General features: G+C 37.5%; 1 protein-coding gene across 1 annotated transcript in view; it reads left to right on the forward strand.

Moving 5' to 3' along the window:
- The window catches only part of SACM1L (SAC1 like phosphatidylinositide phosphatase), a 29463-nt gene extending 8590 nt beyond the window's left edge, over positions 1-20873 (forward strand). Inside the window, exons 3-20 of the mRNA XM_053985385.1 lie at positions 1254-1328; positions 3285-3412; positions 4377-4526; positions 5777-5836; positions 7431-7464; positions 10070-10171; positions 10910-10995; positions 11193-11279; positions 11719-11787; positions 11876-11955; positions 13388-13486; positions 16003-16141; positions 16368-16437; positions 16541-16613; positions 17067-17160; positions 17247-17339; positions 18019-18076; positions 18768-20873. Coding sequence (XP_053841360.1) covers positions 1254-1328; positions 3285-3412; positions 4377-4526; positions 5777-5836; positions 7431-7464; positions 10070-10171; positions 10910-10995; positions 11193-11279; positions 11719-11787; positions 11876-11955; positions 13388-13486; positions 16003-16141; positions 16368-16437; positions 16541-16613; positions 17067-17160; positions 17247-17339; positions 18019-18076; positions 18768-18904 — 1634 coding nt within the window. The 3' untranslated portion in view covers positions 18905-20873. The remainder of the gene's footprint in view (positions 1-1253; positions 1329-3284; positions 3413-4376; positions 4527-5776; positions 5837-7430; positions 7465-10069; positions 10172-10909; positions 10996-11192; positions 11280-11718; positions 11788-11875; positions 11956-13387; positions 13487-16002; positions 16142-16367; positions 16438-16540; positions 16614-17066; positions 17161-17246; positions 17340-18018; positions 18077-18767) is intronic.
- Positions 20874-21387: the final 514 nt, after the last annotated feature.

Here is a 21387-nt window from a genome sequence, read left to right on the forward strand (position 1 = left end):
CTTTTCATAAAGCTTTCAGAAATAGCAACAGTAAAAAACCCGTTACTCTAAATTTTCATTCTGTCTTGCAAATCCAGATTCAAATGTCCATGGGAAGAGTCTTAAGCCTGTTGATGTCTTGAAAATTTTAGTTACATTTTTTAAGGAGTATGAAACAAAGAACTTTGATTAAATAACGTAAATAAAGTAAATATGATTGATTAAATAACATAAATAAAGTAAATAACATAAATAAAATGAAGGCACTGGGAGACTTCCTTTTTGATACTTCAGGAGTTTGGTACCACGGTATTCCTGATCTCTAAGCAGATAGAAATGCTACAGTAATAGTAATATAAAAGCAATCATTCTCTCTCTTTTATTAGGCTTCTTGTATACTTCATGTAAGAGCAGTGTGCCCGTCCCACTGATACTTTTGGTATCACAATATATTATTTCAATTTCTCCTTCAAAACTGTCCCCTCAAAACTGTCAAGATAGTTATCCCAAGTCTTTTGTCAGTTTACATCTCTCTCACTACTGCTCTTATATCAGATGAACCTGCAAGGTGTTTAAAGCAAAAGAAGATTTAAGGGTTACCTTTCTCAGTTTTCTGAGTTCTGGGAAAATGCTTCATTCTAGTTTGAGTTTCTTTAGATTTCTCTAAAATATCTTCTGTTGTTATAGAAATGTAAATAGATTAAACTTACACATGCTAAGACTTCTAATTGATATTTGGTTACTTTTTGGATCTCTTGGTATGTTGTTTGGAATACTGTGTTCCTTGCCACATGTATGCTACTGTTGGTAGTTTTGCAGGGACAGCTTAGGTCTTCTGATACAGAAATAGACTAAGGCTCAGAAGATGCAAACAGACATGGGAGGCACAAGCACTTTTGGTATGGTTATCCTTTATGTCTTGATGGTTTCAAAACAAAGATTCTGGAAGCTGGTAGGACAATACATTGTTGAGGAGTCTACTTGCTATACTATCATGAAAATAAGCTTGTATTTATTTAGTTGAATGACTGCTTTGATTAAACATGAGATATTGATTAGAAAGTGGGTTAGAATCCCAGATCCTCCTCGCAAAGCTCCATCAGGATTTGAAATTCTGATGCTTTGCTTCTTATACTTAAATATACTTATATACTTATCTGTAAATATACTGTAGCAAAATTTGTTTTGACTAGGAAGGCTGGAGAAACCTAGTTCCAACACAGTCATGAAATAAGCAGTCTGAAATTTTGATGTTCTTTTCCTCTGTTTTTCAGTTAAAAAAGATGTTCCCCCTTCAGCTGTTACAAGACCTATATTTGGTATTTTGGGAACAATCCGATTGGTGGCAGGTAAGGAGAACAGACCCGTGCTCTTTAAAAATACTTAGACAAAATAGATTGCTAAAGAAGCTTCAATGGCAAAAATAGTATTTGCAAGTATCTGAGTATGCACTTTCATCAGTATGATAGGCTTTCCTTGTGGCTTCTAGAGGATGGAGGTATCCAAACCTACTTTATCATGAATGTGTGTGTAACTCTTAAACTAGGAGGTACTCTAAAGGTAGGGTTAACTGGCAGTTGTTTGAGTTATAAGGAATGCATTTCAAATGAGTGCAAAGAACCTCATCTACTTTTTTCTTTGTAACTATTTTAATCTGAGCCGCAGGATTTGATGCAACAGTCAAGTGTTGTGTTGTGAAGCTTCATCAATAATCATGGTACACAAATAGCTGAGAGTGACTGGATGATAGACAAGTAGATGCAGCTGTTCAAGTAATGATTGTGTTGCAACTGCCCTACAAATATGAAGAAAATTCATTATGAGAAGGAAAAGGGCAGACTGGAACAATGCTAAGTTTAGGGAGTTTTAGGATAATGTAAGAATAAGTTGTCCTGTTTTTCTAAGTGTCTTAGTGGTCAGGTCTAAGCAGCCAGTGTCATGAATACACCTGATGCATAAAGTGTAAGCTTTTGGGAAGGTAAGCATTGCTGCTCCAACAATCCTTTTTGTGGAATTTGGTAGAGTTTGAGACTAAAATACTCTGAAAAATGATGTAATAAGCAGAATACATACTGAATAAAATCCCCATATGTAGAAAGGACTAAAGATCACTCACTGCAGAATTCCCAACTGAGGCAAAGGGTGACTGTGTTGAATGCAGTGACTTCTACAGGATCTTAAAACTGCTGAACTTTCTATGCCCATATTCTAAAGAATTGTGGGTTTTGCAGAGTAAGAGCAATGTAATGGATACATGTGTCTTAGGGACTTGACGAGTGCTGACTCTTTTAAAACTCAAAGGGGAATTTTCACCACTTACAGACTTGGTAGTGACTACTATTCATCTGCCTGAATATTAAATAAAATATAGAATATGTTAAGTCTCTTAAAAGCTTGGGTTTTTTTTCATTTTATCCTCCAGAGCTTTGCACTGAGTATTGGCATACAGCTGTCAAAGTTAAGATGTTATCAGTTAAATTAAATGTTTAGCTAAGTGTTATTAGGCAGTTTACTGCTGTTAACTGCAAAACTGGCCCTGTGTCTAGCAATGCAGCATCTTTAACAAATATAAATATTCTTTGCCTATTGCAGTATTAAGAGTAAACTTTTTCTTCAAAAACAAGATGACACACTATGCTTAGAAATACGGTTGTGTTGTGTTCACCAGCAAGTGTAAATTAATTGCTCTGAGTGAACTGTCCATGATTATGGGGTGGGTTTTTTCTTTGTTACTTAGGCAATCAGGGAAACAGCAAGCTTCCTGTCTTAAATTGCTAAAAGAGCCCCAAATCTTTGTACTGTTTTGCATCTGTTAGGAGGAATATTTTTATTTTTTCATGATAAGATGAATAGTCTTTTTGGCTTTTGAAGCATGCTTCCTTTCATGTATTTTGGACTTACTCTGTGCTTTTCAAACCACGTTCAAGAGCATTGGCCTCTTTCTGAGTTTGCAAACCTGAAGATTTTCAGACTGTCTCTGATCAGGAGTAGGTGACACTTTCTTGCCCATTTTTTAAAAATTTCTTAAACTTAATGAGCAGCTCAAGATCTCTGAGCATAGAGAAGTGGATAGCTTAGAAAGTACGTTTTGCTTTTGCTCCAGCCCTGTGGGTTTTGTTACACTTAAGAACACAAAGTCCTGTTGGTTTCAGTTTTCTGATATGGATATAGGCTGCTTTTCTTAATACATGCAGCTCTTTTTTTTTTTTTTTTTTTTTTGGCGGGGGGGTGGGTTGTTTTGTTTTTGGTTTTTTGTTTGGTTTTTTTGTTTGTTTTTGTTAAACTTTGTTCTTTCTGATTTACAGGAACATATCTTATTGTAATAACAAAGAAGAAAAAAGTAGGTGAGATTTTCAGTCATGCAATCTGGAAAGCAACAGACTTTGACATCCTCTCCTACAAAAAAACCATGCTGCACTTAACTGATATTCAGGTAGGTACCTTGACTAGGGGAGTGTGGAGGAATGTTATTGTATGTTAAGGCTCATTGCCACAGCACCTAATTTGAGGAAGATATAAATTTTTTTTAAGAAGCTGTTTGTACAATACCTTTTTTTTTTGTTTGTTTGTTCACAATACTAGATTGGCTGTAGTATTTGTGTATAGATATATATAAAATCATGGCATTCGAGATGATAAACTCACATGGTGCAACTTAGAATATCATCTGCAGATTATGGATGTGCGTTTTTGCTTCTATTAACATGGTACACCCTTCCTAATGCTTCTGTTAAGTCTTTCTCAGAGGTTTACTCTTCTGACAGCCCCTACAATAAACTGCATAGCTGTCACCTTACCTGTCTTGCTTTCTTTATGGAATTGCTCAATTACATAGTTACTCAGCAGGGAAGAATTGACATTTATTTTTTTTGAGAGAGGGATAGATGAAAGATTTTTTTTTTTTAAACAGATGTGTAGTGGATTGATAAAGAGCAGGTCAGGGTATCTAACCAATGGAGCTGGAAGGGAATTTGATGCTTTTTCAGGAAACAAATGAGGTTGAACCAGAACACAGATTATAACTATTCTTTCGTCTTGCCATCTTGTTTTTTGGGTTTTTTGACTGAATGGTTTTCAGGGAAACTAACAGCTTCCCTTTTGCTTGGAAGTTGTTAGATATCAGTAGCTATTTACCTCACAGAAATGCTGTTCTCTGTTCTCCACTGTTGTTGCAGAATTTGGTTGCAGTGTGCTAGCTGCAAGTTACCAGTGAACTGGTATGAGAATTGCACTCTCATGCTTTCCTTCTTGTATGGTAATCTCTGGATGATGTCATGTATTGCTAGAACACTAGCAAAATTCATCTCATCACTTCAAAAAGTAGTGGTAGCTTACAAGAGTAAAATATTTTGATAGCAGTATATGACAGCTCTTCTGTTCTTTCCTCATCTCAACAGTTGCAGGACAATAAAGTATTTTTATCAATGCTTAATCATGTCTTGAGCGTGGACGGGTTTTACTTCTCTACAACCTACGACCTAACACACACCCTTCAACGGTTGGCCAACACGAGCCCAGAGTTCCAGGAGATGAGCCTTCTAGAGAGGGTAAGGATTTGAGTTTGCTTTGTGTCTGTCTTGCAAATTGTCAGTTAGTTTGATGCAGATGATGTTTAAATGATGCTGGTGTTTTATCCAAGCTGTTCGGGATTGTGTTGGAACACGCTGGTCTGTGCAAGTCTCATAGCTCGTGAGCGTGACGTTCCAGGGATCTGTTCTAATCTGATGTGACTTCCAGATTGGCAGTTAGAAGTACTTCCTAAAGTATACTTTAAATGGATTTTGAAAAATCCAAAATAAATTAAATTTTGCCTCTAATTTGAACATTCCTAATTACAAGAAGGAGGAGCTAAGCAGAAAAATGGAGAGAAAGCAAGTAATTCCTTTGACCTGGAGTGTAGGGAAGGAATCCAAAGTAGGATAAGTTTACTTGTGTTCATATTCCTTTCCAGGATAACTTGGAATAGATATGCAGGTTTTATGGCTGTCAGTCTTGGGATGTTGTATTCTTTCTAAAGTATTCCAATTCTTTGTGTGAAGCATGAATTTAGTATGCTGCTTTTGTCTTAAAGACAACAGCCAAAAGCAGTTTGAGCTTGAAGTTCTCTTGTGTCTGTATTGATGGGTTTTTGTTTTGGTTTGGTTTTTTAATATTGGAAAAACTGTTTACATTTGGGGATTGTTTAGCACCATCAAATGTTGCTTGGGCAGTGCTCTTGCCAGAGAGAGCAAGGACACAAAAGGATTGGTTTGCCTTAAAATTGTGTCACTTCATAAGGTTGTGTGAAAGGCAAAGTACAGTAAAAAACATCACTTTCAAGTAAATTCAGATCTTGGATGGTTAAAATTATTGCCGTGTAATTTCATATGCCCATCCGTGGCTGCAGTATAATGGCTTATCACAAGGATGGTGGCAGTTTTGAACATCTCCAGTTTGCTTCTGCAAGACTCCAGTGTTTGGAGTGTGGGTGTTTTTGTTTGATATTTGTGTTTGTTGTTTTTTTTTAACAGTACTGGTAGAAGGAAACAACCCCATCATAGGGGCACCAATGCATTACATTCTGCAACTCAGTTGTTAACGGTTTAGAAGTGTCAGGCAACACCCTTAAGAGCAGTTAAAAGAATAGCTCTCTCCAGTCTTTGTTTAGATTTCTAGTTGAAGATATGAAGGCTACTGATGAAAGAAGGGAAGTGTTCATGTAAACTTACATGACACATGGATACTATGATACTGCCTTTATATTGAATTAGACAGAACTTAGTTTCTAAAAGCATGTTGGCTTTTTGTCTTGCTGCAGGCAGATCCGCGGTTTGTATGGAATGGACACCTTCTGAGAGAATTTATTGCTCAACCAGAGGTAAACACTTAATAATGATTCTGTTAATAGAGAACAAATACACTTTTGCTGTAAGTATGCAACAGCTTTTTGTGGTTCTGTCTCTTTCAGACAGCCAGAATCTAGTATAATATGGCTAATCATCATCTAGTTTAGCACAGTGAGTCTTCTGCTTTCAGACTTCCAACTTTGTCAATGTCCTCAGTGTTACTTCTAGAAAGCAAATTTTTTGGAAGTGTCAGTATTTGAAGATACTGTGCTGTGAAGATAGCTGCTCATATAAACCAAAGGGGAAGTTACACTGCACAATGTATGCTTCTCAAGCATTTTGAAGTTTAGCTACTTATTTATCTTTGGGTATAGGCAAGGTCCAGTTCATCGCTTTTTTTTCCCTAAGACTGTCTCACATCATTCTCTTATGTGTTCAGTTTAAATTCCATTTTGCTAGTGAACAGATCATAAAGCTGGTAATTAAGAGTAAGACTGACAGTTTAGATTCTTCCAGTTTATTTCAAACGAAGACTAGCACAGTGTAACCTTTGAATTCACTTAGTTCAGCAAATACAAGTGCATGACCATGAACCACAGCTGTGGCACCTTAATGGCCAGACTGTCTAAGCTCCTTCCTACCAGAGACATCCTCTGTCTGTTAAACTCCTTGGATTGCCTGCACTACAGCAGCCTCCTCTCTCCATCAGTGCTTTGCATTTATCAAAGCAAGTGACGCACAGCTTCTATTTCTGCCTCGGTAACCTGTGGAGATGTGCTGTTACATTAGACAGCACTGTTCCAAAAGGCTGGATTGTGCAGTGCTTCTGGAATGTGAAGATATGAATTAGAGAAGGGCTTTTGGGCATATTACTGGGTGTAAAGTTTGCATAGTGCTATGCAAATAAAGCTTGGGAAATGAGAGGGAAGCTGTGGGGGGAACAGCAAAGGAAAGCCGAGTGTGGCTGGCTAGTGAAAACAGACCTAGGGGGCAAAACACAGAAGCTGAAAAGGGAGATAACTGATATTTTTAGGCTATGCTTCCCCTCACATTGATTACAGATGGCTTGATGCAGGAACAATTTCAGGTAATGTTAAGTGTGTAATTTCTGACTTCTAGTATTGAACTTTAAAGTTTTCTTGAAATATTTAGTTATTCAGGAATGGCAAGATAGGAAAAACCCTGGAACAGGCATTTTGAGTATTAATCACATAAAAATACATCTTACTGAAGGCTTCTGTAACTACTATCTCTGCATATGTTCTTCTGTGGAGGTAAAGCAAACACACCATGTCCAAGATTTTCAGCAAGTATTGCTTTATATCTGGCATGTTTGTAGGAGAGTAAATGGGACGGACAAAGTATAGGGAGGACAAAGCAGCTTGCTTTTTTTTTTTGTCCAGGCTGCTTAATTAGGATTAGACTTTTACTTTTTTCTTCCTGCTGATAAGGATTGCATATGTTGCTGTTTTCCCTGAACTTTTTTTTTTCTCAGGAATGTTTCACCCTAAACAAAAAGTAAATGATATAAAGTATATGAAACTACCACAAAACCCGTAGGCATAGTTACTCACCTTTTTTGGCTACTAGTGTTTAATATTTTTAACATGTGTTTGTGTGTTTCAGATCCATAGGTTTGCCACACCAGTGATGCATGGATGTATCCTTTTGTGTTGTAAAGCTGTGTGCTGGATATGGGTAGTCCAGTAGCAAAATGGCTGCTGTGAGGCTGCTCTATTGTTACACGGGCAATTATAACATAGAGCACATTGTCAGAAATAAGTCATAGTTTGCTCATATATGGGTGTTACATATTGTTTGATAGTCCACTTGTGTGTTAACTCCCTTGAATATTCTGCTTTGAAGGCTTAATGTATTTAATTTTACAGTCATGGTTTGCATAACTGTCTTTCAGTGGGAAGGTTAAGATTAATATGGCAAATGCTCTCCCATCAGCTTTAGTACTTTTTTATCTTGCTATAAGGATGCATTTACTTTAGATACAAAATAAGGGAGAACAGTTTTGACTTGAAGGAGTGTTTATGGATGTTGATGAATAAAAGATTAAGTTCTGCTGAAGGCTCCTGGAATGCTTTTCCTGGGCAGCTGCTTTTCCTGCACTAATGCTTTGGGAAACAGCCTTTTTAGCAAAGCAGTCAAGAGTTTATCTTTGAGAAGGGATGAATGCTGCAAGGAAGCTGAACGCTTTCTGGAGGCAGTGTGTGGTAAACAATAAGTTCCAGGTACTTGCTCCTGGACTGACAGTATGAAAAAGACTGGCAAGACTGGATGGAGCAACTCCTGCCATGTTCTGCTTTGTTCATCCATTGCAAAGGCCCTTCAGGTGTGTGCAGGGAATGGCTTCCAAATGGAATTGGTTGATCTGATAGGACTGTCAGCAGCTGGCAGATCTCCAGTCCTTTCGTGTGACTTCATTTAATGGAAAATGTTGTAGGAGTAGGCAGAGAGACAAAGGAAAGATAGCAAAAGGGAACCATTGAAACACCCTAATCCTTATCCTGCTGGTTCTGGGTAAATTGCAATTAACAACTGACAGACTGCAATTAACTCCTTCCTCGATCCTGTTTTTTCACTGTATAAAAAACAGCATAAGTAACGTTTTTTGAAGAAGAATTGCAGCAAAACCGTAGAGAACTCAGGAATTTGAAGAAATGGGATTTCTTGCAGTAAAAATGCTAAGAGGACCCCTCAGCAGAATTGTTACAGTGCCACTAGCAGATATTTCAATAATATCAAAGGTTCTTTCCCCCCCCCCATATAAACTCAAATACATTTTCTCAACTACGTGTACTGAGCTTCTAGTCTTGCAGTGATGAAAAATAATGGACTTGGATAGTTGAGATTTTGATCACCTGAAGCCCTAAACTACATTTAGTATTTCCCTTGCTGCTCCAAACCAAAGCCCTTCTAAAGAACAGTAAATTCTGTCTGGTCCTTTTATGTGGAAGTTGCTAATAGCAAGTTATCATTTTAAGTGAGCACAGATTGCCAACAGAAAATAGGCTGACAATTGCTAAGCAGCTAAGGTTAGAGGTAACTTTTCTTGGAGAATACTGTTGGCTGTACAAATGTTGAATTAAAGGTTGGAGGACCTGGCAGTAATTTTCCAGGAAAATAGAGGAATGGGTATTTTTCAGCCTTAATTTATGAATTGTGAGAACATTCTGGATGGGGACAATTTGTATTCTATTTTTGGGGGGTTGTTTACAAACAGTATTGGCATAAATACAAACAGAAATCAAGATGACTCATGTATGAAACCAGTGTGTTCTTTAACGTAGCTGAGGTGCTCATGTGTGATGCAGGTGCTTTATGTCCCAATTGAATCATAGATACAGAGCCTAAATTTCACTTGAGATGAAGTATCTAGATTCCTCAAAGAGAAGACTGCAGTACACTAATTTAAAAACTGACCATTTTGATCTTTTGCTTGCTTTAAAGTGATGGGTTTCAGTTTTTAGGGGCAAAGCATGCAAGCTGGTGAATCTACCTGAAGAAATTTTTCATGAGTGCTGATCTCTATTAGACTTGGTAGCTTACTGCAGTCCAAATAAGTGCCACTACAAGTAGCACAAAACAAGAGTAAAGCTGAAACTAGTTGTCATTGCCCCTGTTTGTTGGGTAGTCCCAGGTGCATTTGGCACTTTGGGTATGTAGCCCAGGCTACAGGAAACCATTCTTGTGTGAGAAGTCCTCACTGGAATCTTGGTGCGTGTTCATTTTTTCTTCACATGGATTTGAAAGCCAGTCTATTTTACTGCTAGTTCTGGCATTTGTAGATGTGATGTATGTTGCACTTATGGGTGCAAAATACATACCCCAAGATATTTACTCTTCTAAAAGCCTAGAAAACAATTTGAGGAGGTATTTTTGAAGTAGTTGTTCATTTTTAAAAGCAATAGGGGCAAGAAACTGTTAAGGTAGTATAATAAAATTATGGATGAGATGGATTCCTAATTTTTAATTAGGACCATAAAACCCAGAATAAACTTCTTTGAAATCACATTTTCTCAAAGTTACAGCAGTTTTAATGTCTGTTCATCAGTGACATGACCATAGAGTGTTGTTTTGCAATGTGCATATTGTTACTGTCTCTCCAGTTTAGTGTTCAACTGTTGTTGGGGTGACAAATGTTTACAGATTTATTTAAATGTAGTCTCTTGGTTCCTTGAAGTTTCCTACCTGTTGATGTGTAAAAATATCCTAATGAAACATTGAGGTTTTTCCTGAGTGTTGTTCATCAGTTATCACTATGCACTCTTGTTCTATTAATGGCAAGTGTTTTGACTGGCTGCTTGTTTCCAGAAGAAGCTGTTTCAGGGCTGGTGTACGCTACTATGTAAGAGGTAAAAGAAAAAACTGATTTATTCAAAAAATAATACGTGTTCCATCTGCACATGTGAGTTACCTTTAAGAGTAAATGAAAAAAACATTTCGTTTGTTTTGGGCTTCTTCCTCTCAAAGAAAATATTAGGAACTGAAGCATTTTTTGGTATTTATTAAAACTGATTCTTCTTCATGTCTTTAAGATGTAACTGCAAAAGTTTTGTAGTGATTTTTAACAGATGTCTGTTTTCATCAGTGCTAAATGCAAATGTGTAATAGCCCTTTTCATCTAGCAGTAAACCAGCTAAGAGCATCACTGGTGCTGGCAGGGGAGCCCTCAGTGGTGTTCTCCAATTGTTTCAAGTTAAAAAGCAAACAGGGAAATGAATTTAAATTACTTTCTCTGTTCTTAGTCCCAGCATACATGCTTTTGAAGAAATTTGTCCATTTCTGCAATACCATTGTTACAGAATTGTGAATATTTTCATTTCACACCACTGGTATTTTATTTCATATTAAATGATAATCTCTAGTGCTAGAAATATCAAAATGTGTTAACTTGAAGAAGCACAGTTCTGCTTAAATTTGGTGCAGATCATGTTAAACTTTTACCAAGGGTGTGTTTAATTTTACATTGTCAGACAGCTCTGTGCTTCCTGTGAGGACTTAAAAGGGAGGGGAGGGAAGCCTTTTGCTGATGTGCTGTCACTGTTTTGCAGGCAGGCTGAGCTGGCTAACATGGTCTTTTTCCTTCACAGGTATTGATTCAGAAGGGCATGCTGCTAACTTTGTTGAGACAGAACAAATTGTGCATTACAAGGGGAGCAAAGCATCATTTGTTCAGGTAAAGTTGCCGTAAGGAACATAGATACTAGATAGCTCTGTCTTATTTGTATATTGTATATACAATCTATATTTAAAAACATAAACTAAGCAAACAGACTTAATTAGTTTAACAAAATAAACCTGGATGCTTTATTTTTAAATGTCAAGTGGGTTTTGTAAATTCTGCTGTTTAAAACCATTACCATTCTTTTGCAGACCCGTGGATCTATTCCTTTTTTCTGGTCTCAAAGACCAAACCTCAAGTATAAACCAAAGCCACAGATCAGCAAGTCAGTAAACCATGTATGTGAGTGTTTGTGTCTTGGGGTTTTAACATGTTACTGGGCTCATCTTTGTGTGATAGGGATGTAAACTGTAATTAGAAGAATAAAAATCAGTGATACTGGATTGAGCATTATTTTTTGAAAGTAATAGCAAGAAACCTTGTACTTCTTATAATGAATTAAAAGGCTGAAAAAAGTGCAAGCATCAGTGAGGGTAGTTTCTCTTTGGATTCTGTTTGCAGCAGTTTTAGTAGCTGTACAATACTCTTTATGTGTAGCATGTTTAATGAGGGGAACTGAATGGACTGGGAGGAGGAAAGTGGGAATGTATTGGCATAATAGAGAACATCAAACACTTGGTTTTAAGAATCATCAAAAATATTATAATGGTGCTTTCTTGTAAAGCACAGATCTTAATAGTAGTGTACATCTGTCAACCCATTTCCTTTCTCTTCCAGATGGATGGCTTCCAAAGACATTTTGACTCACAAATAATTAGCTATGGAAAGCAAATGATTGTCAACTTGGTATGCTTTCACTTGTTCTTCCTGAAAAAATTGTTGTTCTTTTAAGCAGGCTTTTGAGTAATTCTGTCTCTGTTTTCCTTTTTCCCAGGTTAACCAAAAAGGCTCTGAGAAGCCTCTTGAGCAAACCTTTTCAAAAATGGTGAACAGCATGGCAAATGGAATGGTCAGGTACATATGACATGAAGTGATACATTTTGTTTTACAGGTTAAGCATTCCTTCTGAGATCCATAGAGTGGTCAGCTCTCTGGGGGCCTTTACCAACTCTGTGATTTGTTTGCATTTTATGTTTATGAAGTGACTTGCTAAGAGAGGACACAGGCTGAATAAAGAAGGAATTTCAGAGGCAATGGTAATGCCAGTATTGGAGTCACAGTATGCAGTGGAGCTCTTCTGCATTTTAGGAAAAAGATCGTGCCCCGTAGAGCTAGCTTCTGGCAAAAGGGCTTGGTTACATTGCTAATGTAGTGAGGGAGTGCTGCATGTGAGCAAAACAGGATGGAACAGTAAGGGGAACAAGTAATTTAAATGCCTGGAGCTCAGTGTAACAACGGGCCAAGAGTGGAGAAGCCACTTGGATTATGAGAAATTCCATCTCTTTGTGGGAATAAGGAGTGCAGTACACAATTTTACAACCTGTCTGTGCTTGCTTTTGTTAATTTCTGGAGGGAGGGCTTGTATCCAGCTCACACAGATATTTGCCCCTCTACCTTATCCTTGAAATTACTGTGCCATTTTTTTATCCTGTGCATATTTGCTATAAAGTCATCTGATGGAAACCAAGGTGTGGAATTTTGTGAAGGTGCATTTTGGTGATGTTCTGTATATGTTCAAAAGTGATGTTTGGCAGCCCTATTTTACTACTGCTATCAAAATCCACTTTCTTGGTTAATTGTTTTTGATGGTGTTTACCTGTCAGAGTCAAACTCGAGGCTTCAGTTACTTGTTTCAGTGTGTATAGACCATCTTTCTTCTTGCATAGTCCTGAAATCTTGTCAAATGACTTTTGGGCTATGAATGCTTGAGGAGAGGAATGTAATGCCTGTAATTCACAGCAGACATATACATACAAATGTTTAATTAATCAAGCAGCACTCATTTAGAGTACCTCTTGCCAGAAATCAGCTGTTAAAATTTTGTTCCAAGTCAGTAGCTGCTTAATTTTCTTATGACAGTTAGGTTAGCTGCTTATACAGAACCCGTCTCAGGTTCCTAGAGTTATTGAGGGAATTATGCCAGCAAAAAATGTTGGATTTCAACACCTGCATCTAGTTCAAAGTGAACAGAGAACAAAAGAATCCTGGTGGGAAAAAAAGACATTAAATAAGATTTGTATCCCTTCTGTACTTTCTGGAGGAAAAATATTAGCCAGAACATAGAATGGAACATATATAGAACTTGGAACACAATGTGTGCTTCCCCAGAGTAATGGCATTTTGTGAATTTTAAATGGTGTCACCATTCACACTAAGGGTGCAGCATCTAAAGAAAAACAAATCCTCTGTCACTACCTGTTTTTTAAATCAGCCTTTTGCTGTAGGGTTTTCTGTAACCTTCACTGCAGTACATACGTAATCTGAAAAACTGCTTCTCTCTGAACAGATACGTGGCGTTTGACTTCCATAAAGAGTGCAGTCGGATGAGGTGGGATCGGCTTCAGATTTTGATGGATCAACTGGCAGACCAGCAAGATGAGTTCAGGTAAGGCTCTGCAGTTCTTAATCTCTGTGCTGTTAAAATGAGACCACTTCCTCATAGTTTCTGTTGTCTTGCATTAAGGCACAGTAATACAGACCTTCTGTGGTCTTCTGTGAAGAAGATGCATTTGTGTGCATTAGTGTGTCCATATCTCTGGTGTCTTGCTGACACCATGTGCAATGTTAGAAACCTGGTGGGGGGTAGGATGTAGAGCTCGTCTTATCTCTCAATAAAGTGGGTCTGAGAATTGCAGCAGCCCTGAGTTGTGACAAGAGCTGCCTTTGTTAAGGTTGGGTAAAAGGTTAGACAAAGAAATGAACATGCATACAACTGGAGCTATTTAAAAGAAAGTCTCCTTACATTATATTTTTTTCATCCATAGTAATTCCAGGTTGTGTTGACAGCAAACTGTTCTGCCTCATAGTGTAAAACATTGGGTGCTCCTTCCACAGGCATTTGTTAAAGTGTTTTCTCTAATGCACATTGTTGTGGCTCCAAACCTTGCACTGGCATTGGTTGTTAGCTCTTGCTTATATAACTAATCCACAGGGAAACAAATTATCATTTTCTCTAGTCATATAAAAATACACAAAATGTCCAATTCAAGTCTTTAGTACCAGAAGTGTGTTTTTGGTCACAGCTACTTGTGGACCTGCTAGGGAAATAGTTTACTTTGTTCTGCTTTTCTGATTGCTTCCTTCCTGTTCCTGAAGCCTTGTGACTAAAGCACAAAGTAGATTAGCTAAAATATTACAAAACTAGCAGTGGTATAGTCTATCCTAACAAAATAAAATGAGGTAAGGTGTGGACTAGAGTCTTGTTAATAAAGTCGCTTGCCTGAAGTGATGGCTACAGGAATGATATAAAAGTTAATATTCTCTGTCTACCACAAAAAAAAAAGCCTTAAAAACTCATAAAGACCTAATGAATAAATTGACTTTGAGCACCTCAAATAAGGAGAAATAAGATTGCTATATAGGAAAAAACTACAAGGATCCTTTATTCTTAGAATTAATACTGAATTCCTTAACTTGTTTACTGTCAACTGCCACTGGAGGCATAGAAAATAACCAGATTTCCTTGAAATGAAGAAAAAAAAAGCCATCTCTTAAACAAGATAAAAATTGAAGACTTGTTCTCTGGATTAGGCTGGCTCTAACTTAACTTGTTTTATTTCATCTGTAAGGACTATTGCTTAAATAGGAACAGAGAAGTCTGAGTTCTGTCTTCCCAGAAAATAGCTTTGCAACCCCTAGGGAGGTAAACAACTCTTATTTTCTGCAGGCTTAAACCAGTTGTGGAAGATCTGTCAGAAAGGAGAGCTGGGTTCATGGAGGTGTTTTTTGTTAGTTAAAAAAATTTTAGAGCAGCTATAGGAGATGCAGCATTTAAGAATAGACATTTCTAGTTAATGAGGATAATAACAAACGATCTTATACTAATATCAGTAGTAGCCAAAACTTGGGGGGAAAAGGAAGATTTCACAGGTATTATCGTCTTCTTCAACAATGTAAAACATGGTTTAACAAAACTAGGTCAAGAATGCTGAAAATAACTCCTCAAAAGAAAACACAAGGTTAATCAAAGTAAATTAATGTGTTTCTAAGGCTCCTGATAAAAATGCTAAGGCTCTTGATAAAAATGCTCTACAGTAACAGTGGATTATATGCTAGTCCAGAGTTCATAATTACTTATTGGAGTAACTTAATCTATGGATTATAATCTATAAACCTGTAGACAACTGGAAGTTTCATGCTGTGGCTGGACAGGCATATTTCTGTCCGATTCACACATCCAGCTGATAAGTAGATTGGAATATTTGTTCTACCAGCTCAGCATTGGAATGCAGGTGTGTAATTCCGTATTTAAAATGAGCTCTTTGTTATCAACTACTGGAAAACACCTAGTTTAGTGGATTTAAAAGATTGAGGTAATAATTAGCATATGCAAGGGGGAATATTTGGTTCCCCCCACCACGTTCACATAATGGAGAGAATGGCATATGACAGTAGCAGATTTTTCCTTATTTTGCAAGCACCCTTAAAAAAAAAAATCTAAGTACCTTCTTGGAGGAAATGTGCCTGGCAACTTAGATGACTTCTTATGCATTGGTGACTGGGTTGAACTGGTGACCACTTACCAACAAATCTGATTACTTCTGCTGCTAGGCTCTGCTAATGATTTTCGTATCTGTGGAGCTGGGACACTAAAATACCTGGGAAAAAAAAAACCACAAGTCCCTGATTTTGTACCAGTTTCTCTTCCCAGTAGCATATAACTCAATATTGCTCATTGACTTTCTGAATGGTAGGAGTGAATACTGCCCTGAGATTGCTAAATCCATTGGTGCTGTTTTTCAGTATGGCAAGAATTCAGGGAGGCGTCAAAGTTTGAAGATATGGCTGAGTGCTCATCAAATGCTCAGGACAATTGTGGTTTGGTTGCTAGGATATTTACTTGTGAAAACATGTGCTTTATATGGACTGTTATCTCTAAATATGTGTATTTGTATGTGTTAGTTACTTTCTAGTTGACTCGGAGGGTAAAACTGTGACTCAGCAGGAAGGAACATTCCGCAGTAACTGCATGGACTGCCTGGATCGGACTAACGTGATCCAGAGCTTGTTAGCACGCAGGTCTCTCCAGGCCCAGCTTCAGGTACATGTTTTATTCTTCTCTGACAAGCTAGAAGAGGAGAGAGGCTTTCCTTTGGAATGGAAATGTAACTTGAATGCTCCAGTAAGAGCTTGCATAGTGGAATTACTGTACTACTTACTTGAGCTGCATTGACTAGACTCAAGTTTGATAAATACAGCTTTTTTGAAAGCAAATCCTATTTTTTCTATCAAACTCCTAGTAAGCCTCAATGTGCTTTTTATTCCAGAGACTAGGTGTTCTGCATGTGGGACAGAGAATTGAAGAGCAGGCAGACTTTGAGAAAATCTACAAAAATGGTAGGGTATTTATAGAGTTCAAACAATGACTTTTTCTCAGTAGAGAGTATATAATATTCTTAATATTCTTCCTTAATATTTCTTATTGTTTTCCTATTCACAGCATGGGCTGATAATGCTAATGCTTGTGCCAAACAATATGCTGGAACTGGTGCCTTAAAGACCGATTACACAAGGCAAGTCAGCCTTTCTTGTAAGGGCCTTCTGGGTTTTTGGGCATGTTTGGGATTTTCTTCAAGTCCTCATATCTAAGAAGGTTATTAATCTAGGGTTTAGGCTATAAATGAGTTTTTTGCAATGGTTCAGCTGGTAGAAAGACTAAAATCTCCAGATTCTTTGCTGTGTTTATATGAAAGTAAAGGCTATCTGGAAATGAAAACCAAGGCAGTGGCAGTGTGCCATGAAGATGCACATTTCTATTGTCTGATGGAAAGAAGTGTCATTTTATTTTACAATTTTGTTACAAGTATTTGTGGTAATAATGCAGAGGCAGCACTAGATAAGTGTATTCCTGTGCAGGTGTTCATTTAATGTAGTACACATCTGGATAATGACGGAATGTAAATCTGAAATTATAGTCCTGAAGTCATACATCTATTTTAAATATTTTTCACAATTTATTTTTGCAGAACTGGGAAGAGAACTCAGTGGGGCTTAATAATGGATGGCTGGAACTCATTAATACGTTACTACAAAAACAACTTTTCTGATGGATTTAGACAAGTAAGTAAAAAGCTTTTAACCATGGGGAAGTGTATTTGATAAACATTGTTGTGCATTCTAACTCTTGCCTTCCCTTTCTCTTCCAGGATGCGATTGATCTTTTTCTTGGAAATTATTCAGTGGATGAAGTAGAACCTGCTAGTCCTTTACATGTCAAGAAAGATTGGAAGTTCTTAGCTGTGAGTATGGAGATTTTATTTGTAATAAGACAGACAGAACGATTCAGTCCCTGGCTTCATTATGCCTGAGTAGGACTTGTCTGTTAGTCATGAAGCATCCCTGTAATCTGGTAATGTTTCTATGATACATGCTTATAGGATTAAATCCAGACTGTTCCCTTGACAGAAAATGGAGTGTCCTTGAGGTATTGGAAAAACTGCTGCTTCCTTTATTTCAAATATGTTTCACTAGGTGGAAGGGGGGAAATTCTACTAGTCACTATTAATGATTGTTTCCTTCTGCAGAAGAATCTTGTGGACTTCTTTTCTCACACTTCATGCAGAAGCATAGATTGTAACACAAAACCCCCACTTTTTTCATTTTTTTTTTCACCCTTCTATTTTGAAATTTTCACCCTTTCTATTTTGAAATGGGATTTGGGAACATAATGGGATTTAACTGGTATATTTTTTTAAAGCATAAAACTTAAATGCACAGGAAGTGTATTTCAATTCTAAACATAATTATTCAATACAGTCTTCCAAATTTTGGAACTGTCCAAACTTTTATTTGTACCTGAATGCAGGTGAATTGAGAAGCAAAGCAAGTAAATAGCTTTACAGTACAAACCATCTTAAAGGAAATTAAGGAACATATGTACTGGTGTATCAAGTGATTATTCTGTTTCTCTTTCCTCAGTTGCCTATTATTATGGTGGTTGCTTTCTCCATGTGCATTATTTGTTTGCTAATGGCTGGTAAGTCACTATTGAATTTAATTTTATAAAACTGGGTTATTTCTTTGTGAACTTGGTGTAAATGGTTGCCAGTAACTGTTCAGTATAGAATTGCTTCTCTGACATTCTAAAAGGTGCGTGAACATGGCTCTGGAGATTGAGGTTTAGCACTGTATCATTAGTGTGGAAAAAACTGAGGTGCTATAGAAAACAATGTTAAAATTCATCTAGCAGTCAATTAAGGGACAATTAATTATCCCCAAATTTAGATGCACCTTGGTAGACCTGTAGCTTTATTGTAGGCTGGATAAAGCCCCAGAGGAATACCTGTCTAATTTTGGGCAGAAAGATAATTCAGAGCTGTCAGATATAGCCATGAGCCTGGTTCTGATGGATTTCCTTTTAATCTAAATCTGTGTTGGGAGTGGTGAAGGTTTTTGCCTTCTGCTTTTGCCTTGCATTTTTTTACATTACTGCCAGTAGAGTTCTTGACTGACTTCCACAGATCTCTGTTCAACGTGTTCCAAGAAGTGTGTGGCAAATACAAATATTCCAAGGCAAGGAAACAGAAAAAGATCTGTGAAAGACTTCTGATTTCATTTGACAACAGATCTCTGAGGGAGAGCTTGAAATATTTGCATTTGTCCTAAAGTAAAACTGTCTGCTAATTGGAGATAATGAGCTAAAAGCTTTATCTGACTCTTTTTCTCAGGTGATACATGGACTGAGACACTGGCCTATGTGCTTTTCTGGGGAAGTGCCAGCTTTGGAACTTTTGCTATCATCCTTTACAACGGCAAGGATTTTGTAGATGCACCCAAGCTGGTCCAGAAGGAGAAGATGGACTGAATTTGTGTGTGTGGAAAGCGGCTTGGTACTGAAGATTCTTCAAGCCACACTTGGAGTCTCTACTGACCTGCTTTCCACACCAAAAAATGCTCTTATGAACATTCTTCCTTGGCAATGGGGGAGGGGTCAGGGGTAAGGAAATGGTGTCCTGTGGTGGTGGTAGCTTTCAACTGAGACCTGACTTGACAGTCTTAGTTGCAATGGTCTTTGGAATATTGCATTAGTGGACAGGGCTCCACTCTTACTGGGGTAATGCAAAGACAAAAGCCAGTTTTTTGGCGTCTGGAATGTTTTGGAGCTTAAGTGGAATGCTGAAGCTCATGCTCCACCTGGGTTGTTTCAGCCGGTTTTTTGGCCTTGACAGGAGAGAGCTTTGATGCTGTTCATGACTCAAAATATCCAAATGTTGCAGCATTATTAATGGAACATCTGATAGGGATCTCTGAACAAATATGGCTTCTTACCAATAAAAAGTCTTGGTCCAGACTTACAGCTGGATTACGTTTGTTGTGATAAAGTCTGTGTTAAGGAGTCCTTCGTGCATATTTGTGTGTGGATTCTTTTCACTAAATATGAAAGATTTTTGAATCTTAATGCTATTCTAAAATGAGGTTTTTGTCCTGTCTTGTTTATCTAGAACTGATGCAATATTCTGCTAATCATTGTTTGGGTGAAAGGGCAGTGTAATTGGATGTTCCTGAAGTTGCAAATGTCTTACACTGTTTCAATAGTACAGTCTCCATATGAAAATCCAGTATTTAGTGAGTTAAAATGTAGAATTTTCTTTCTGAAGATGTAAACAAAATCAAAGAATGTAAAAGTCCTTTGCAGTGTTTATTCAACCTTCCTTATGCTAAAGTTCCAAAGTACTTCATTACTTTAAGAATGGGTCACAAGATGAAAGATGAACTTCATATTGTTTTGCTAGTCAGCTGCTTCTATCCTTGGTTATGTTGAAATAATTTATGAAAGAAGGAATAACAGCCTGAAAAGAAAGCAGTAAGTCTAAACTCCGTATTTCTACTTGGGAGCAGCAGCTTGCTTTTCATGCATGATACTGTAACACACTCTTTTAAGAAAAAAAAAAAAGGAGAAAAAAAAACTTGCAGACTAATTTGTGCTGGTTAATGTATGTCTTTAAATTTAGTGCTTCCAAGCTGTATAAAAATAAGGACCAATTTTAAACTATTTTGTCACTTATTTTATATGGTTTATTCAAAACCAGACATGGAACTTGCTTAAGGCGCTGTGCATTGTTTAATATTTCCTGTAAGTACAGCTGTATATTCAGATTGCGAGTATAAAATTTAAATGGGGGGAAGGGACAAACATGTAGAATACTACTAGGGCTAGCACAGGTGTCATTATTGAAGCTAGAACACAAAACACTGATACTCCAGTGTTCCCTTGTGTCATGACTGAAAATATGTACAGATTCTTTTTTTTTTTTTTTTTTCCTTTTTGCAACTGTTCATTTTAACCTTAAATGTTTCTGGAGGCCTCTCTGGGTTTTGTGTAAACATAACCTGTTTATGAGCACTAGTACTTGCAAGGTATCTGTTTGCTTCTAGATGCTGTAATGGAAAAATACCAGTTGGTGGCTAACTGGAAAATCCTCCTAACTTAAAATTTTCAAAGGTGAACTCCCTCATGGGCACAAAGTACAAGAACATCATAGACTCAATATTTGAAAGTAATGGTTCTGGTGGCTCACTGGCAGGTGGAGTTTGAAACTTGGCTCAGTTGTCTTGCAGCCTAGAACTGAGTTGTTGCATCTTTGGTGAAGAACTTCTTGCAGCAAAGACCAAACTTGAATTGCTAATATAAAAGGTTTGTAAGACGTAGAATAATGTAGGTTTTAGAAGTTGGAAAGCACCTGTGTTTCAGTGCTTTGCAAAGAGTCTGTATTTCTAAAATCACAAATGGTGTACTACTCTTAAAAGACAATAAAATGTTCAGCTTTTCTACATGTGCTCTCTGCAGTGCATTTTGTGCTTTGGAACAGACAGTTCCCAAATTGTTCCTTAGGAGCTGTTTGATGCCTGAAGGCTGCTTCAGTTTTGTGGGTGCTCATTGCAGGTGGGGATCATCACTCCAACAGTGCTGATCTCAGGCAGTGCCTGATCCCAGTCTGCACTGTGAGATGTTCACTCCTCTCAGCCATGGCTGGATCTCTCTCTGGAGCACCTGTGGCTGGAGTGCTCCAGTGCTGCATCCCCAGTGTCACCTCTGCTCAGGGCCGATGGCTCTCTCTCTTTCCTCACAAGGGCACTTCAGCGCCTTGCTGGTCATACCAATAGGTGAAAATTCAAGGTGTCTTCTTCCTTTCCTTTTTACCTTCACTGGGGGAAGAGAATCACACACACAGAGAAAATTCTTGCTATTACTGTTCTGGATCCTGAAGCTGTAACTTTTTTCACAATAAATTAGTGCTTTACAGGTTCTAGGCCTTGGATTTTTTCCTATTTGTAAAGCTCAAAGTA

This window comes from Vidua macroura, chromosome 1, assembly GCF_024509145.1.
Source record: "Vidua macroura isolate BioBank_ID:100142 chromosome 1, ASM2450914v1, whole genome shotgun sequence".
Taxonomy (NCBI): domain Eukaryota; kingdom Metazoa; phylum Chordata; class Aves; order Passeriformes; family Viduidae; genus Vidua; species Vidua macroura.